Here is an 18,597-nt window from a genome sequence, read left to right on the forward strand (position 1 = left end):
TTGCAAATTTCCATGAAGAAGGCAGAAAAATCATAGGTATACCGAGTAACAGACACTTAGTAGCCATATTGAAACAAGGGGTTTCAGTAGGCAGATCCCAAATAAAATCTACTGTCTGCTCCTCCAGGCAGAGAAAAGGTGTCAAGGTTTAATGGTACGTTTTTGCTACACTCATTCAGAAGGTAATTACCAAATCTGCTGCTGCTACAAGCTGAACTGTCCATGTGCTAACTCAAGTACATTCAGTCACTACCACCACAACTGCATGAAACGGATGAGATTATGTCTATATGACATAGTGAAGAAGCAAGTAGAGATCTCAGATCAGAGGAATTTTCACGTTTGCTGAGAGGTTCCTTGTTTCTAAAATCTCAACAGCTTCTTCAAAAGATCAAACCAGCCAGATCAGCGCCTGACAATGAAATCATAAGGATGTGCAATATAATGTTTCTGTAACTGTAAAAAAATTTTAAAATAATCACATCTCAATTAGCAGCACAATAATAATCTGAAATCTGCATTTATTACTTGCTTACAAAAGCAGGGGGACTGTAAGGACTGTGTACTGAACTTTTTTAGTGTACTTCAATTATTTATCAGCCTTTTGTATGATTTTCATGTTCACTACATAGGAAGCATCTTTTAAAAAAGTGGACAGCACTTCAACCACTCAATTTCCATTGACTTCAGCAGCTAAACTCTATTCAGCTCTTTGAAAATGATGGGCTTAATGTCCTGGAAACAGGATTCAGTATCACAGCATGAAAGCCATTTTGAAGCTTTAGCCAAAATAAACACAGCACTTTTTCTGCAAAATCAAAAATATACAAACGGATGAAGCCAGCCGACTCGTGCCCAGTAAGCACATGTTTCAGTGATGTGTAACTTGCCATATATTTTTATCTGGCTGAAGCAGCGTGTTAATGCGGTTTACGATCCAGCTGAAGAGCCGCCCATAAAGCGCTTTGGACATGGCATCCCGCACATCCGCGGCCTTGTCCACTGTGTTCGTTCGGATTATGGTCTCGCCCCGCGTCACAACGCAGTGGGACGTTAGGGCTTCCTGAAGTTCTTCTGACCCAATGCTTAGCAGTGCAGCAGCTGAAAGACAGTGGAAAAAGACACACAATTGTGGTTATGCAGTGGAAATCCCCAGCATTGACCTGCTGCTACCACGAGCCAGAGATTATCACAAATAGAGTCAAATTGCATATACAGAACTGACAACGTTGAAAGGTATATACCATTATCTAAGGCTTCTGGGTTAGGAACCTCACTTTTATCTGTTTGGTGTTGTGAAGAAATAGCAGCAAACTCAATATTTCCAGTATTTAAGATTCCAGTCAGTATTCTGTACACTGAATACACTTCCTGTAAAAGATGACAAGAAGACCTTTAAAGGAATTCAGTAAGACACACACATCATATTTAGGCTACAAAGGGAAAACATAATGGATATTGGAATGGATATTAAAGCTTTTAGCCTTTTCTGAGACCAAGTTCTACAAGTTCAAGTAAGCTTCTATTTACACAAGAAATAGCACAACAGAACTGCCTGAGTACTAACTGGGACCTCAGGCTGGTCTTGCCTTCTGAGTGGGAAGTTATGCTTCCACAGTTCACTTCTGTCATTACAGAGATTTTGTGGCTCACAAAACTTTGAACATCCACAAAACCAAAGGGCAGCACCGGAGGTGGTTTTCCTAAATAAGGTCAACGATGGTTTAGCAACTGAATCTCTTACCTCATCAGTAAATCCTATAATTCTAAAACAATGCTGAATTGCTTCAAATTGTCTTCCATAGGAATCTTTAGTAACAATATCATGCATTACTCTTCCAGTTTCATTATCAATATATCTAAACAGAGTGGGAGAAAGAAGGCATCACACTACCACATATGCCAATACAAGCTCCAGTGACTTAAATGCAAATACCTCAGTAACTGGAAACAACATTTATCTCAATAACTTTCAATTACATAGTGTGATGCTAATTCATAAGAAGCTTTTGTTTCTGTTGCATTAACATCTGCATTATTCTTTGTTAATGTCTAATTATGTTACCAACATTTCACACACATTCCCTCACCCAGTACTGATCAGATGCACTCAAAGTACAAACAACAATTAAAAACCTCCAAAGCATATTCTGAGTTCTTCCTGAACCTGAATGTAAGGTAAGAAATCATAAGGAGGGTTGTCTGCATTTGAAAGTATGACAAAATATCTACATAATGAGCTTGGTTCTTCCTCCTTCTGTTTTAATAGTTCAACTTCTCAAACAAATGCAAATAATGTAATGCCTTAGTGCCCATCTTCCTCCCACCTTGAGAGGATTAAAAAAGATCCTTAAGGAATGGAGAAGGATTAAGAGAGATTTGAAAGCATCATACTGAAAGCAAGTGCTGATCAATAGCTAATTACAATGAGCAGTTAAAACAAGTGAGCAATAATTACCTAGGGGGCTTTTTATCAGGAAGTCTATATTCAGAAAGTTTCTTCTGATGATAAAGGCCAGCATAAATATAATAAAATATATGGAAATTTTTTTCTCCCCTGAAAAAAAAGAAGTATCCTTTTAAAGCACCTGTGTTTATTCTTCTGGCATCTTGTACAACAAATGTAAAAGTAGTTCTTATAATGAGCTCACTGAAGCCTCCCACTTGTTTTAATAGCATAGGATTAGCAGCTGTGAAACAGAAAACCCAGTGAACACAACATTACCCCAAAGAATTAAGTGGCTCTGCCTTCAACTCTAAAAGAACAGGACTATTCTTGCTGTCATAGCACTGGTACAAAGGATTTTTATTTTAGCAGAAGACAGAAAAGTATCTAAACCACAGAATTTTTGATAATTTAATCAATTCAAACACTACAGAAATGCTATAGCACAGGCAATTAGTATACCTACACAGCCTGTTTTATGACCCTTGACTTTTCAAGTAGATATTCAGAAATCTTTGCCCCCATTACAGCTCCTGTAGGTGTAAACATCATTTCCAGATATTTTCCAAAGCGACTTGAGTTGTCATTGATGGCAGTGCAGGCATTCCCAAATGCTTCAACCAGAGGATTCACCTGGAGAATTTTCTCACGCAAAGCACGGTTATTGGCCTTGACAGAAGGGATGCAAATCAGAAGCATAATTAAGAGAATATAATGCTTACCCCCGATCCAATTCTTGCTCCAGAAGCAAAGAATCCTTTTCTCATGCTTGTATGGAATTAGGTACTGTGCTAACCTTTCTATTTATACAACAGGAGGTCTAACAAACTGATAAAATCTCGCACAGGTAGCAAAATATAGATTCTTCTTTCTCTGCAATTGTTCCACCTTTGACTTGTTTATAATTAGTAAGAGTACCAAAAGCACATTGGACTAAAGATGCCTACTAAGGGTTAAGCTGACATGGGTAATTTTCCAATTATTTGGTGTTAATAGCATTACTCATAACATTTAAATGTGTAAGAGCTTCTAAGATTAGAGCCACAATAATATTTTTCATTCTTTATTGTATAAATAATGTTATATGTGATAAACACTGTACATAGCTACAGGTACTGAACACTCAAAATTTGGAACCTTCGCTTTAAAAAGGAATTGACTGGCTTGGTATGAGTCACACTCACATCTTAATTCAATACTCTCATATGCATGATTACTATGCCCCTAAACCAAGTGTGACAATTCACATGAACAGCTTTAAGTATTAAAGATTAAATAAAGTGAACATTGGGGTAGAGTTGGGAGGATTTCTTCATAATTTTACATAATTGGCTAGGAAATACCTTTCCCAAGAAGGTCAAATGTTGGACGATCAGATGGGCACTTTCTGTCTTTCCAGCACCACTTTCCCCACTGATGATAATGCACTGAACACACAAAACAAAATATTTAAGTGCATAGTTCACCATATGGTTGTTTTCTGCTATTACTACACTCTTACCTGTTATTTCATGTTTAGTACCAAAGCTATGGAATACTTTAAGGGTCTACTCCTTTCTGAAAGGAGACATCAGCAAAGGCTCAGTGTAGTAATTTATTCCCTGGATTATTAAAATGCATCTTGCAATGCCTGATCCCAAGGTGTGAAGCAATGACTGAATTCTGAAGGGCTAGAACACAAACAAGTGACCATGTCTGAGCTCACTGCATTGACATCATGTGAACTAACATGAATCACAGGGTACAGCTGTTTTTGACATATTGACCCAAAGCTTGTTCTGAAAAATAATCTTAAATAACAGGTCCTGTGTAGAGAGGCTATTCATTAGGTGATGCTGATATTCAAGCCAGAACAGCAAACTAGAGCCTAAACATTTCAGAAAAACGTGCAACTGTTCACTGGGTGATTCTGGGAGGACATATCGACTTTCTTCTTGTGCCAGCAGTTCTTAGCACATGGTATTTTATAGGCTCTTTAAAGGCATCCAGACTCAAGAGGCTACCTAGAATGTTCTAAATTACTTTCCCTCTCTCTGCTGTTATGCTTCATGGGCAAAATGGAAGTTGAAAACCAGTTCCCACCTCAACACTGAAGAATGCAGATCATGGAAAGTTTGAATTCTAACAGCATTTATTATTTACCCTTTTCCCCCCATGTATTCTACAGACCACTAGTACAAATATTATTCTACTTAAGGCACATTATCAACAGTCATATAATTAAAACGTTAACACTGAGCAGTTGCATAGATTCACAGGTTTTTATGCAAACATCCAAAAACCATTTGCATGATACTGTGTATACACAAGATTCTTGTGTATACACAGTATACACAAGATACAAGGTCCTAAAATACTTGATGCAATGCCCCTTCATATAGAACTGAGCTTTGTAAAAAGCTTTGAAAGCTGCAGCAGTTATCTGGTGGTACCTTGTGTTGCCTGACAGCATATTTTTGCTCTAGGAAGTAGATATCATATCAATTACACTATCTAATCAGATAAAAAATTCTTACATAAGTTACTCTAACATGAGTACTTGTTTTCTTTAATACCTTTCTGATTTCAGGCTTTTTACCACTTTATACTGGTTTTGTGACTTTAAGAGAACATCTTCTATTCATTATTGTGTGATGTTGAGGGTAAAATCAGGAGAATTTTATAAACAAAAATAATTATCAGCCTTCAATATTCATGTACACACAGCACATCAAATCAGAAAGAGTATGAAGTTATAATCTTAAGAATGTAGTAAAGTCTTCTACAACACAGTATTTTATTCTCATTAAAACCATTGCTATATAGTTGGATTTGTGTCCTTATTACATTTATAACAGAACCATACTTAATTTATTTTACTAAACAATTTCCTATTTTCTGTGCCTTAGTGTCTTTTTGCAGCAGAAAAGTGGTTCAAACTCTGCTAATCTGCTATGGCATTGAGAACCCTCTATTTAACACAAGTATAAATTATTGAAATATCTAAGTCAAGACAGACCTAGAATCAGAATGTGCAGCAATACTTTGCTGCTGGAGTCAATAGCCAGGACTTCATGGCTGTCCAGGAAACTATATTGGTCAGGTACCTCCATCATCTTATTTGACCTTTCAGTCCCTTTTGTATCACTGTATCCTCTTCAGGATTCCTAAATCTGACCAGATTTCTACTCTGGTTTTGCTAACTTAGGAATAAAAGGCTTAAAGAAAAAATTTCCTAAAATACAACTTAACAGAACATTATTCACAGCCCTGTAGCACAGTGGCAGTATGCTTAATACAAAACCTAAACCAAAATGAACAGATCCTTACCTGATCCTTGCTGAATGTAACCATGCTTTGGTAGGCAGCATCTGCAGAAGCAAATATGTGGGGGGGATTTGATGAACGTTTCACACCATGGTAAAGCTTGGAGAACTAAATTCAAAGGAACACAAACAATAGTCAAAATATGCAACTTAGCTACATATTAAGAACTGAGAAAAAGACAGTGAGTATCATCTGTTCAACAGAAAGGAGTTGCCTGTTATACCACAGAATTTCCACTGAATCACCTGGAACAGGAGTGGTAATTCTTGGCACCACCCAATTTCCAGAACACAAATTACAACACTGATGTTTCCCACACAAGACAATGAGGAGAGCTGTATCACAAGGAAGAGAATTTCAAACACAAGCCTTCAGTCAAGGAAATGACCAGTTCATACAAAAGAAACTTACAGTGAATCTAAATTCTGGCCCCCTATCTGAAGCCCTGATTTTGGCATCCATGGAGACTAAGTTATTTCTAGCTCCACCTCTCTTCATATTTATAGGGAATTAAACTGGCCTTTTTCTTACAGCATTTGATTAATTTGCTTCTTTTAAGGCAGAGCTGATGGCACAGGACATATAATAAGCCTCAGTCAGAGCATTTCTTCAGCAAGCAAAAACCTCAGCATGAGGAGGTTCATATAACTGTCTTCTGTCTCCAAGAAGAAAGCCCTAAATGCCAAGCAAGAGGCACAGCTGTGCCTGGGGTAATCTCTATCCCTCATGTGGAATTTGTGTCTCCAAGAAGTGAATAAAATCAAATTAAACCAAATTTAACAAACAAAACAAAACAATTTTTTTAGCCACACTGTTCTGGAAAAAGAAAAGGCTGAGGTTTAGTCTGTCCTCCTAACTTCCAGCATCACTTAAGTATTTTAGCTAGTGGTGTTAATAGAAAATGTAAAGCAACTTCCATCTTCAGCTTGGAATTTCTCTTACCTGGGGAGAATAAATGCTGAGATTCTGGAAGGGGTTCAAGGCTATTAAAATGTCTCCAACATAAGTATAGATCTGTAAGTCAGCATAACGCTTTTGCAGCTGATGGATAATGGTATCCTGAGAAGATTAAAGAAAGTTTGATAGTTATAGAGTATTTTCCCACTTAGGAAGATTTTTATAAATATACTGAAAACATTGTTTAAGAAATGCTTATTGTGTTTCTAATTATATTTTAAATGCCAAACCCACAAAATAAAATGTTTTCAAAATTCTTGCTAATGCCATACAACTAAGTCAAATGGCAACTCCTAATTGGAAATGAGAGTATTTTCTTATATCAGCTGAGAAGTAAATCTTCTGAAGAGAAAATTGTGGTAACACATTATTGCTGCACTTCATAGTACATGACCATTTAATTTTTTTTCATTTGGCCATGAAACAAGGATAATAACTTTTCAAGGATTAAATTTTAAGTAGTGGTAAAACTGTTTGAACAGGACAATAGCACAATTTAGTATTATGCCTTTTTCTTGCTGGCATGTAATTTAAAGATTATCAACACAAAAATTTACAGATACTCTTCAAATAGCTGATACAGTGAAATTTGAAATGGATAGTTTCGTCAATTTTTAGCCAGAAGCAGTAGATAATATGTTATCCTATATAAATCAATTATTTTAGAAAAAATCACTTAAAACTACATCTTTATGACTAAACTTTGCATTTTAGGAAACTCACAAAAATAATTTAAACTAGTATAATTCATAATTAAGCTTTTCCACATTATAGTATTCACTCCTCCTACTTTTATGCAACTATATAAATTAACAAAGTGAGGGCAGCAGATCAGTCACGTGAGAATTCTTTTGCCTTGAAGGGACAAAAGTTTGCAAGAAGGAAACATTCTCATTCTGCTAAGAGATGCCTAGAAAGCAGAAATAGGCAAGAATGTGAGGAAGCTGCTACCCAGACAATACAGTACCTCATTGAGAACTTCTAGATTTACCAGATCGTCATCTAGAGAGAACTTGTCTGCTCTGTCCACATGGTAGGGTCTTCTAGTATGTATTCTTTCATGCCTGGAAGTTGTTAGCAGAGCATCAGTGTTATGAAAGTGTATTAGAGACAGCAAACATTAAGATGCAAAGGGAAGTCCTGGGTGAATGTTTTCGTCATGCACAAACACAGAACTGCTCTCTGAAATGTGGAATTTTGCTTGCAGTATCCTTTTATAAAAAAGCAATAGATCGCTTGCTGTCTGGTGTACTACCTATTTTCTCTTTCACAATTTATAACCCCATCTATTTATCAATGTCCAGCAAAGATTTACTATTTACAGACTTACTACTCCTCACTCACACTCTGTAAACTAAAAAATTCCTCCTCTTTTCCCTTCCCTCCCAGCTCTAATTTAATAAACTACCATCAGTTTAATTAAATGCTACCCCCACGTGCCCAGCCATAGTACTGTCATCTAAAGAAGATATAAGAAGCAGTAAGTAGGATAAAATCCTACTGTTACCTTGATGTATGCCAAAGTGCCTCCTCAGATGACCTTAAATGTGGCCCAAAACAACGTTTTTGAACCACAGCTGCCATCAGACTCTAAATTGTATGGATGTGCAGTCAGCTTGTCTCCAGAGATTTAAGCCACACAACAAGCAGCAGAGACAAACTGTCACATAACCCCTTTATAATCAGATTATACTGAAGGAATCTTTGAAAATGTGGTGTATATGTTTTTAAACAACACATCACGTTGAAATGGGAACAAATTAAAGGCTGTAACACGTCTTGCACAGAGGGTGTGAAATATGAATGCTGTAAGCACAACTCTGCTTTTCTTTACAACAAACATAATCAAAGCATAGTAGAAGGACACCCATGGAGATACAGTCTGCATCCTGCTGAGTAACATTTAGCATTGATCCTCAGTGACAGTCCTTGACAGATTGTTTTTGCCTTGCTTGCCATGTAGAAAGTAAGAGCCACATGATCAGGCATACCAAAAAAAAGCCGAATATTACACCAAGCAGTAACAGAACAGCACTGTAACTTGGCAGGAAACACTTCTTTATCTTTAATGTTCAAGGTTAATATGAAGATGTAGCAGGTTTCCTTAATCATATCTTCATATGCTCTTGGAAACCCTTTTTAAAAAATAAACATTGAGGCATTTTCATTTTCTCCCTTTATGTATGCTTCTATATTTCAAGCTAATCAGCTTTCATTCAGTAAAGAGAATGTTTTCATATCCAAGAGCTATTACATCACCAGAAGAATTATTGTAAGGAAAGCCTCTAATACAGAGGAAGGAGAAGAGTGTTAGTCATGAATACAGCTTCCCTGATAAATGTGAATAACATCAAATGATCACGCTTTTCTGTCTATTTTTATTCATTTTCCTCATTTCCTTTTGGCTACTCAATGAGTTTTAGAAAACCATAATGGTTTATTTGAATTGTAACTAAATAAAACCATGCAAACTGTTTTGTCAGCTAGGAAATAAAACAGTGAGTAGACAGCAGGTTTTGCTGACAGTCCCACTACATTCCTACAGATGGTAGTTTGCTTTATGTTGTACATATGAAGCAATGAAAGAAGGACACAAGAAGACAAGAAGCTATGTAAGAAAAATTGTTATAGTGGTATTATTTCCTGTGGGCAGCATGGACTCTGTTTGAATTTGTTGAAAATTCCATTCAATTAAAACTTCCCTTTTCTGGTCTTTGATTAGGCATTGGGTTTTTATTTTTTTTGAGTCACTATAAGCAAAAACATTACACTCTTCTGACAAGCTAGATCCTCAAAGGAGTAAGAATGCATGATGTACTACCAGGGTTTTTAAATGTTGTTTCCCTTTCAAATCAGAATTCAAGCTCTTATTTTACTGCACAGAAAAATTATGTTGTAAGTAACGTAAATCAGAGATGGAAGCACCCTTCAGTCTATAAACAAAGGAAATATTTTAGCAGTTGCTTTACTTCATGAAGATGTAACTAACGAAGCAATGGCTGGACATTTTAGCTAACATAACTCATCTGGGAAGCTTTTTCTTCCTGGAGCGAAACATCATAGCCACAATATTGAATTGCAACAAACTGCAAGCAGGGACACATCTACCAGAGGTGCAAGGAGGAGGGGGAAGAGGGCACATTCAAACCTAAGCATGTCTAATTGAAGAATGGCTTTGTAACCTAATCTGTTATCTGATTGTGTATTAAACTCCTGCTGTTTGTTCACCTTAACTGATAAACGAATCATTTTTTTTTACTGGAAAGGGTTCCTTTTAAAACTATGTAAATAAATAAGGAAACTGGGCTGCATTAAATATATGTAAAACATATATACCTTTGTGTAAATATTTTCCAGCACTGAACTCATTTTCCTAAGTACATGATTAAGAAGAGGATATTAGGAGCATAACATCACATTAGCTTCCAATCTCCTGCTGGCCTCATCAGTTTTCTACTGACCCTATGTCCTCCAGTGCATTGATAGAGTGGGAAGCGAAAAACCAGACACTAACCTTTAATTATTTCCACAATTTTACACCAGAAATACAATCTGCTTTTAATACATACATTAAAAATTCTTGAATAGCAGAAGGAAACACTCTTAATTGGGGAAATAACTATCAGTATATTTATTGCATAAAAAGTAGAATTATCAGCCATTTTTTCAATTACCTTTCCTTTCTGGCAATATATAAAAAGTACAAACTCTAAGCAAAAGGGAATTCAAAGGTGTTATGTTATCTTCCCTAAGCTTCCAGGAGTTTTCTGAAGCAATCCCTGCAAGATGCAGTCTCTTCCCAAAACAAAACAACTTCAATAAAGGGTGCAAAGGGCCAGTCACTCAAGGTACCTGTTTTATTCGAGCATCACAGAATGGTTTGGGTCAGAAAAGACCTGAAGAGCAGCATTAGATTGATTCCAGAAATTTAGAGCTGAGCACTGTCTGTGGAAAAAGGCTCTATGCTCTGAAGCACCTTCTTGTTACCATTTTATCATGCAGGAGTAGCTGCAAGGGACAGGTTTTGTAGGAGGAGCAAAAGCAAGAAGCATTTCTCCCTTGAGAGAACTATTTCATGAAAAGGCAGGAAGCATTCATTTGCTCTACTGGTGGTAAAGATACAGTTTGAAAGAAAGTAACCAGTTGGAGTAGTAGAAGTGCGCTGTAAATAGCTGTACACTCCTCTATCCTGCTATAAAGGGATGGGGAAAGGAAAGCTAGCTGGATCACACTGACTTCTAGATCATAAAGTCATTTTGCTGGCAGGTCCAACCTGAGCAATAAAGCAACACAGACCAAGAATTTTTGCCTTCTTTGGGAAGTTTCTTCTCTAATCTCTCTCCTTCACCCCTAACATCTTTAGAGCCTTGCAAGTGGCCTTTGCTTTGGCCTCTTGGTGCAGTTAAGCATTTATGTTTACTCTTTGTTTCTAGGATTCACAAAGGTACAATGGTTTCTGTAATTGGTCTTCTTTAGATTATTGCCAATTTTAAAATTAATTCCTAAGATTTACAAGAAAAATACTCAATACAATGAAAAACAAAAAAAAGGGAGAGTGTGATACTGTCACACAGAGATACACAGACTACTTTCCATGCATTGCTGTTTCTTTCTCTGTCTCTTTGCTGTCTCCGGCATGCGAGTTTTTCCTTCAGCTTTGGCCTCACAGACTTTTCATCTCTCTTAGACACTTCACCTAATTCAGAATAGATCTCTACTCTGTCTCATTGCAAAGACTTAATTTTGCTCCTTTACATTAAGTTTCAGCCTGAAGTAATTTGCTGAAGCAAGGTCATAATAGAGACACCAACACAGTCTTAATTACAATATAAATGCTACAGCTATATTTTACAACTCCAGTAAAAAACACATGCACTATACTCAGAACAGGATCACTTCTGGGGGGCCACAGGAGCTTTGAGATTTTTAAAAAATATATTAAAAGGGAGAAAAAGGAGTTTTAAACTCATTTGCCTAATATTCATATAGAAGAAGGCTGGAAGAATTGTCTTAAATTACATTGTGTATAGCATCAGAGAACTATTTTTTGTTCTGTTTCTGTTATTATCTCTGAGTCCAAAGAAAATTACTGGCTGGATGCAATCAAGTTCCTTGCTGTTAATTGCTTTCAAAACTAAATGTGAGCTAGCAGAGAAGCTTGATCTCTGGTAGTAAGAATTACTTCCTTGGACTGCTGCTGCAATCCAGCTGGTTCATGAGAAGGGGGAAGCTGCCAAGATGTGGTACTGTAATTCTAATATCTGACAAGGTAGCCTGAACATTCCTGCCCTTATCAAACATTAAATGCTCTTTTCTTTTTTTTCCCCCTTTTCTACATTTTTCCCCAGGCTTCTTCAAGTTTGATTCTTCCCAATGTACAGATTTGCTTTTTATCCTTCAAAATGCAAGGTTTCACAAGTGTCTGTTCTCCATTACAGAAACAAACCTCTAAATGGTGATCAGCAGTAGCACACTGACCCAGCATCATCCCAACTCCTTATTAATAGTCTACCTTAAACTTGTTTCAAACCATATTCATGCAAGTGTTGAAGCTTTTTCATTCTTTTAAAAATTGAAACCAGAGGTTAGTAGGTCTTTTCTCATTCCTATGAAGAAGCCAATATACAGACAGGAGCATAAGATACCTGTTCTGTAGGAAAACATCCAAGAGAAGAATGAGCCATGTCTGGAGCTGGCCTTATTTAAACCTGCTGATAACTGGGAAGCTGCCACTTTGAACCATAAAATCCACACTATTCAACATTAACTGTCAAACATCAAATCATTATATAACTTTTACATTGGGAGTTAGGTTAATAACATTAGGTTATTGAGGAAATACATAAGACCCTGCTTTTTCTCAACTTTTGACAGACAGAGCTAACTGAATAAATCTAGATGTCAACTGGTGATTATTAAATATTTTATTACTTCAAAATTAATATAGATTTATCTACTGCAATTCATACAGGTGCTCCACATTATCTCCTCTGAAGGAACAGCCAAATGCCACACAGAAACCCACAATATCTAAAATTTTGAAAGACAGCTTCAAAGAATATTACCAAGAGCAAAAATTTTAGAGTGCATTCTGTGAGGACTCTTCTGCCCTGTCTCCAGTTCTAAGCTTTTAATCAGGTATTTTCCTCCCTCATGTTCTGCTTCTCCACCACAGTAAAAAGGCAGCTAATAGATCTGTTACTACACTTAAATTTCTCCATCTCATATACTTTTATGACATTTCTTTTTTAGATTTTCTCCTACGTGCTATTCTGGACAGAGCAATCTGTTATTTTAAGACTGAGCACAAGTAGATAATGTCTTAATTGTGGTACATTCAAATGGGAAAAGAAAAAAACAGAACATTTTAATTTCATTCCATTCTGCTGATGGTCAGTACTTTTCAAGGCCTTCAGTTAAAGATTTAAAATTCTATAGTTTTCCATTAGTTCTACTCACATGCCATGAAACAGTTTTTGTTTTGTTTTTTATGGAATAAAATGGAAAGATTACTTTTTTTGGAGAAAGTTTTCCTAAAGGACACAAGATTTTATCATCATAATTTATGCAAGGAAGGGTTGGGACGACAGAATACCAGGGTTCCAAGTGAGCTTCCCTTTTAAATGTCTCCATGACAAGCTCCATTGTATTTTTAAACATTATTTATAGAACTTGGTGCAATTCCTAGCTTAAAAGGCTTTGAAAGTTTTTACATCTGTTTTTCAGCTTTTTCAAGACTGAAGCAGCTGCTGGCTTTGCCAGCTTGAGATAAAGTCCTGACAAGGACAAAAATATGGGGAAATATTTGATGTTTATAAGCAAACACCAGAGAATATACCCACTTTTTGCAGTGCATTTTGCCAGTGTAGACAGCACAAAGAGCCATTTAAAATTTAACAATGTTAGGAAACACACTAAATCTCTTCTGACTTTCTCCTTAAGCAGGCTGTATGTTGGAATCCCTTGTACTATGAATCAAAAAAGCAACCAACCACACTAATAAGTTCAAGAGATCAAAAGGTGTATTTGGAAAGTGAGCAGCTCTCTCATAACCTCCCTTAATGGATTATCAAACACACTCAAACATTATTTAACAACAATACAATCTCCACAAAGAAAATGTTTACTGTTAAATGAGAATGAATAATAGTCAGGATTTGTAACATATCTCTGCTTAGAGCCTTCCCAAAGCATTCCCCAGGTTCTAGGGCAGGAAGAATGAAAAGAAAAATGGCTAGAGCTCCAGGCATTATACATGTTTCTCCTCATTACCAGGTTTACAGCAACCCAACAGTACAGTACAGTATGGCTTCATAGACCAAGACAAGTTCTTACCTCAGCAAACAGCTATCTCTTTTCCATAGGTATGATATATTAAGTAAAACTATTAACAGCCATTTCATTAGTTAAAAGAACAGAGAAATATTGAGGGCAAGTGATAGAACAGAGATTACACTGCAAATCAGAGTGAGAATGAGGAATAGAACACAAACTTCTACTATGATATTGTATTAAATTCAGGAGGTGCCTAAACATTCTTGGTACTTTAATGACAAGCAATCATATGTATCTTCATCTTGAGGAACCTATCCCTGAAGTACAGCAAGTTTGTGCTAAGACTGACTTGTGTACCCTTTTTACCTAGAGCATACATTATTAATCACACTCAGACACACTGAGTATATCAACACTCCATTATTATTTTTGCAACAAAAATGTTTTTATAGTTCTGCTCATCATTCCTGGCCAATGTTTGCTTGTTCTGTTGGCACACCTTGCTGTAAATTAAAGTCCTTCTTTTTTCTCCCATTCTCCAATTTTATGCTACATGAGGTACGAGTCTTTAGCAATGAACGATATTTCTTGTTCTCACAATGTTTCTATGCATAAGGACACTATGTGAACAACCATCTTACAGTATTTGTGTGAATACAGAAGCATGAAAGCAAAAAAAAAAAAAGAAGGAAAAAGAAGGAAAAAATTGAGTGAGATCCTGTGAAAGCATCCTCTCTGATTTTAAGAAATGCTTCCTGCCTAGAGGCAGCTACATATTGATAGGAATAAGACTGCTGTGACTCCCAAGATGACCTAGAAATCAGTATCCATGTGTTAAAAAAGAATTCTGTATTTTACTTTAGAATAGATGAGGAAGAAAAATTCTGCATGGCTGGAATGACTACATGTGAAGCAACGTTCTGATGTACTAACTTTTATTTTTCAACGATTGAAGAACTTCTATAAAAATAAAACTAGTGGACTACTTAACACTGAATAAATTTCTTAGAATTAAACTTCATACAATTGTTAGTATGTCAAAGTTGTTAATGCAAAGCGAAGTGCATTGCTGTTAATTAGCAATTATGTTTTGTTATTGTTAGAAAACAAATACAGTTAACTGATAGCTTATAAAAGAGATATGTATAAGAAAGATAATGCCCAGAGTTCATCTCTACACAGCTGTGACATTAGACTTTCTCACTAAGTTTTTCCTCTTGAGAGTATAAGACACAGGCAACGCAGGTGTGGAAAGGTAATGCTGAAATGCCAAAACACAAGAATTTCAGTGTAAAAGATGCCAACAGATGAAAAAAAGAATCTTCTCCCTCCTTACAAGTGTGGAAAGAGGGATATTCCAGCTGGGTTTTCTGGAAACACTTATTTGCATAAGGATCAAAGATATCTGCACCTCACCAATGAAAATGATTTAGGGAAAAACAGAACTAGTGGAAAAGTTTCAAAGAGTATCCTTTTCAGTAAAAAGGCAGGATGAATTGTTAATGTTATTTTTATTTTTAAAAGTGGTCTTTTACCAGCATAAACATTTTCTTTTTATTATTAATTTTTAACCTAAAGGAAATCAGAATATAAAATTCTCTAGTAAGTTGCTTCATGGAAAAGTAACAACAGTATGTTCATCAGCAACAAACTGATGATAGCAACAAATGTGTGTTAACAGGCTTCTTTGAGCTCAAGGTCAAGAAAGAGCCCCTTCAGTTCAGAGGTCTGACAAAATGATCTGAAGTTAAGCCTTGCTGTACTGCACATGAAGCTGACAAAAGGAGAATGAAAGAAACTAAAATAAGGTGATGTTTCAGTCTGTGGCTCCAGAGGCCAACCCAGATGGTCCTACCAAAAGGGGCCAGTCTGTTTTTTCCTACCACTCTCCTGCTTATTCCTGGCCATGTGAAGCATTCCCTCCTTCACTTCAGCACAAATAAAAGTAGAGTAGAAAGTTATTTGTGTTTCTGCCGGCTTAGTTTTTTTCTCTCACTGTAGAAGTTCAAGCTCAGGAGGTTTCTGACAATCGTGAAGCTGCAATAAAAACAGCATCATGAGTTTGCTCCTGGGAGTTGAGGGAAAATGAAAGAAGCCAATTCTTTCCTTTTCACTAGCAGGGCACTGCTAGATCAGCTCTCCATGTCCCTCCTTCACATGCTCTAAGTCATTAGTAGTGACTCTCAAGTCTGCAGGCTGGCTCTCAGGCACAATGACCTGAAGTGATGTACCAAAATAGGCAAAACTGGCAGGGCTCCACTGGAAAGAGGATCCTATTTAAAACCCCACAGGTGCTGAGTCAGTACAGCATCAAAAGACACAAATCCAAAGCACCATCCTGGATGACTTTCATATGAGACAAAACACCTCCTGATCAGCTGCCATCACCAGTGAGTCCTTGGGCTCCCTCAGAGAAGTGCTGTTAACACAAGCACACTGATGATTTACCAGTCTCTGGAAATTTTCAGCCGGGGCTCTTGAGAACATTTTCTTTCGCTTATCTTTTAAATTATTAATTTGTAGTATTGCTCTACTCCTTAAAATGGGTGTCTATTTTTCTTTATATCTGAACACCAGGAAATTAATGTACATTGCATCATGCCTGTCATGGGAACACCAATAAACAGAAAAAACATGCACTATATTCAATGTTTTAATAGAAAAGTTTTACATAACATGGATTTGAATTGGCCTTATTTACTTTGAAGTGGTGACCATACATTCAGATACCCTCTACAGATCGTAACAAATGAATACCAGTAAATTTTTTACAGTACCATCTGGTCATATGTTCTTCTGCATGTCAAATTTTGTATTGAAAATTATGTTGTAGATGCATTACAGAGGCTTTAAAGGCTTTTAGTGGGTAAAATTTTTTCTAGAGGGTACAGTAGCCCTATTACAGAGCCAAGTTTTTTACTGATATGAGGCTATGTCAATCCTCTTGGGAAAATTCTAGTTAGATGCTCTTAGTGGTTGGTTCTTTTGTAATAATCTTATGTTTCTAGTCCAGCATTACATGTCTGGCTCACAGACTTAATATTTTGCAGGGATGTACTTTTGCTTTCTCATTAACTTTGTACCAATTTGATCAATCTTAAAATCTTTAGAATATCATACTGAACAATATGTTGTAGATTTCAGAGGTAAACAATAAGTAGATTTTTGTCCTCACTGAGCATGCCCTCAACCCCATCACAGTGGGCTGCTGCTTCACAGAAGTAAGGATACCATAGTATAATGCTAAAACAATCTGAAAGATTTTTGTTTGAAAATAAAATACTTAAGCTGGGTTAGGTGGTGACAGGACAGAGAAGGAGTTAAACTTCCTTAGATGAGCACTGATTCATACTAGGGTGCTGGGAAGCAAAATCCTTCTTACAGTCCAGTCATGTCTAAGGTGCAGTAGCTTGCCTGTCACAGCACACCCAGTTAATACATGAAAAGGCTTGAGGAAAGAAATGCTGTCGTGGTCTTGGTTCTTTGTCACTCCACATTATGGAGCTCAATCCCACAAGAATGTATCGGAATACCATGACAAATCCATTTCAGAGCTTCTCTTAGCACAAGGATCATTTCACTCTGTCTAAATGGGCAATCAGGTCAACAGCTGGAAAAATTCTTATGCTCTTGGGCCAGCCATGCCATAGCTGTAGGCAGTGTGATCTGTCAGGTGCTATCTGGGTGCCATATCTTAAGAAATGAGATAAAGCTGTAACTTCTGCTGTAATGCTGGCATGACTCCCACCCACAGTGAGCATTCCCAGGTATGTTTTCCTAGAAAACAAACAAACAAACAAACCAACCAACAAGAACAAACACACACACCCCACGAAACCAGCCAAACAAAAACTAACCACTCTCACAAGTCTGCTTCACCTTGAAACTATATTAACAACCATTCCCTTATTTTAACTTGAAGATTTTTGTTTGGGCCTTTAGCATTTCAGCTACAGAGATTTCTGGCATGCAAGCATATACACGTTTATGACTTCTGAATCATAACATTTAATTTCTTTCATCAACATTAGTAGGTGGTTATTTACAATAATGGGCCAGAGCTTATCTAACTCTAGAATTTCATATTACAGAATGATTGCTGAGCTTGGGACAATGCGTTCATTTGCATTTAATTCTCTTTTGAAACAGTGAAATTCTGCCACCCTCTGGACAACAACTAAACTAAGACACATTTACAGTCAGCCTCAAAAGATGCCACTTCTGCCAGTAAACATGCATTGCTTTTTAAGCATGTTTTAAAATTAATTATTGGGCTGAATGGAAAAATAGAAGTTACAATTAAACTACAGACAAAACAACTACTTTCAGTACTGAACAGCCTTCTTACTAAGAGGATTTAATAAAACAGCAAATGTCAAAATTTTCTGTTCTTAACTTTTTCTAGGAGTCACTTGAATACTCACAGCTGTATTTTTAAAGATTTGTTACCAAAGTACGATACAATGTTTTGTGCCAACATTTATTTCCACAAATCAGAACATTCTGCAATTAACAACATCCTTCTGATTGAGCCAAATGAGAACAAGTATGGAACAGAGTTCAGTGAGTGAAAGAAAGGCAAAGAAAGTTGCATTATAGCTGATCAAACTACC

The 18,597-nt window shown here is 36.6% G+C and overlaps 1 protein-coding gene across 2 annotated transcripts in view; it reads right to left on the reverse strand.

Annotated features, from left to right (window-relative positions):
- MYO3B (myosin IIIB) overlaps positions 1–18,597 on the reverse strand; it is a 188,348-nt gene that overhangs the window by 92,715 nt on the left and 77,036 nt on the right. For both annotated transcript variants that reach the window (XM_058027793.1, XM_058027794.1), the window contains 9 exons: positions 7,677–7,773; positions 6,695–6,811; positions 5,756–5,860; positions 3,790–3,873; positions 2,913–3,115; positions 2,459–2,557; positions 1,745–1,859; positions 1,245–1,371; positions 891–1,101 (listed from right to left, as the gene is read on the reverse strand). In XM_058027793.1, the coding sequence (XP_057883776.1) occupies positions 891–1,101; positions 1,245–1,371; positions 1,745–1,859; positions 2,459–2,557; positions 2,913–3,115; positions 3,790–3,873; positions 5,756–5,860; positions 6,695–6,811; positions 7,677–7,773 (1,158 nt within the window). The remainder of the gene's footprint in view (positions 1–890; positions 1,102–1,244; positions 1,372–1,744; positions 1,860–2,458; positions 2,558–2,912; positions 3,116–3,789; positions 3,874–5,755; positions 5,861–6,694; positions 6,812–7,676; positions 7,774–18,597) is intronic.

The sequence above is a fragment of the Melospiza georgiana genome, chromosome 7 (assembly GCF_028018845.1).
Source record: "Melospiza georgiana isolate bMelGeo1 chromosome 7, bMelGeo1.pri, whole genome shotgun sequence".
In the NCBI taxonomy this organism is placed as follows: Eukaryota; Metazoa; Chordata; class Aves; order Passeriformes; family Passerellidae; genus Melospiza; species Melospiza georgiana.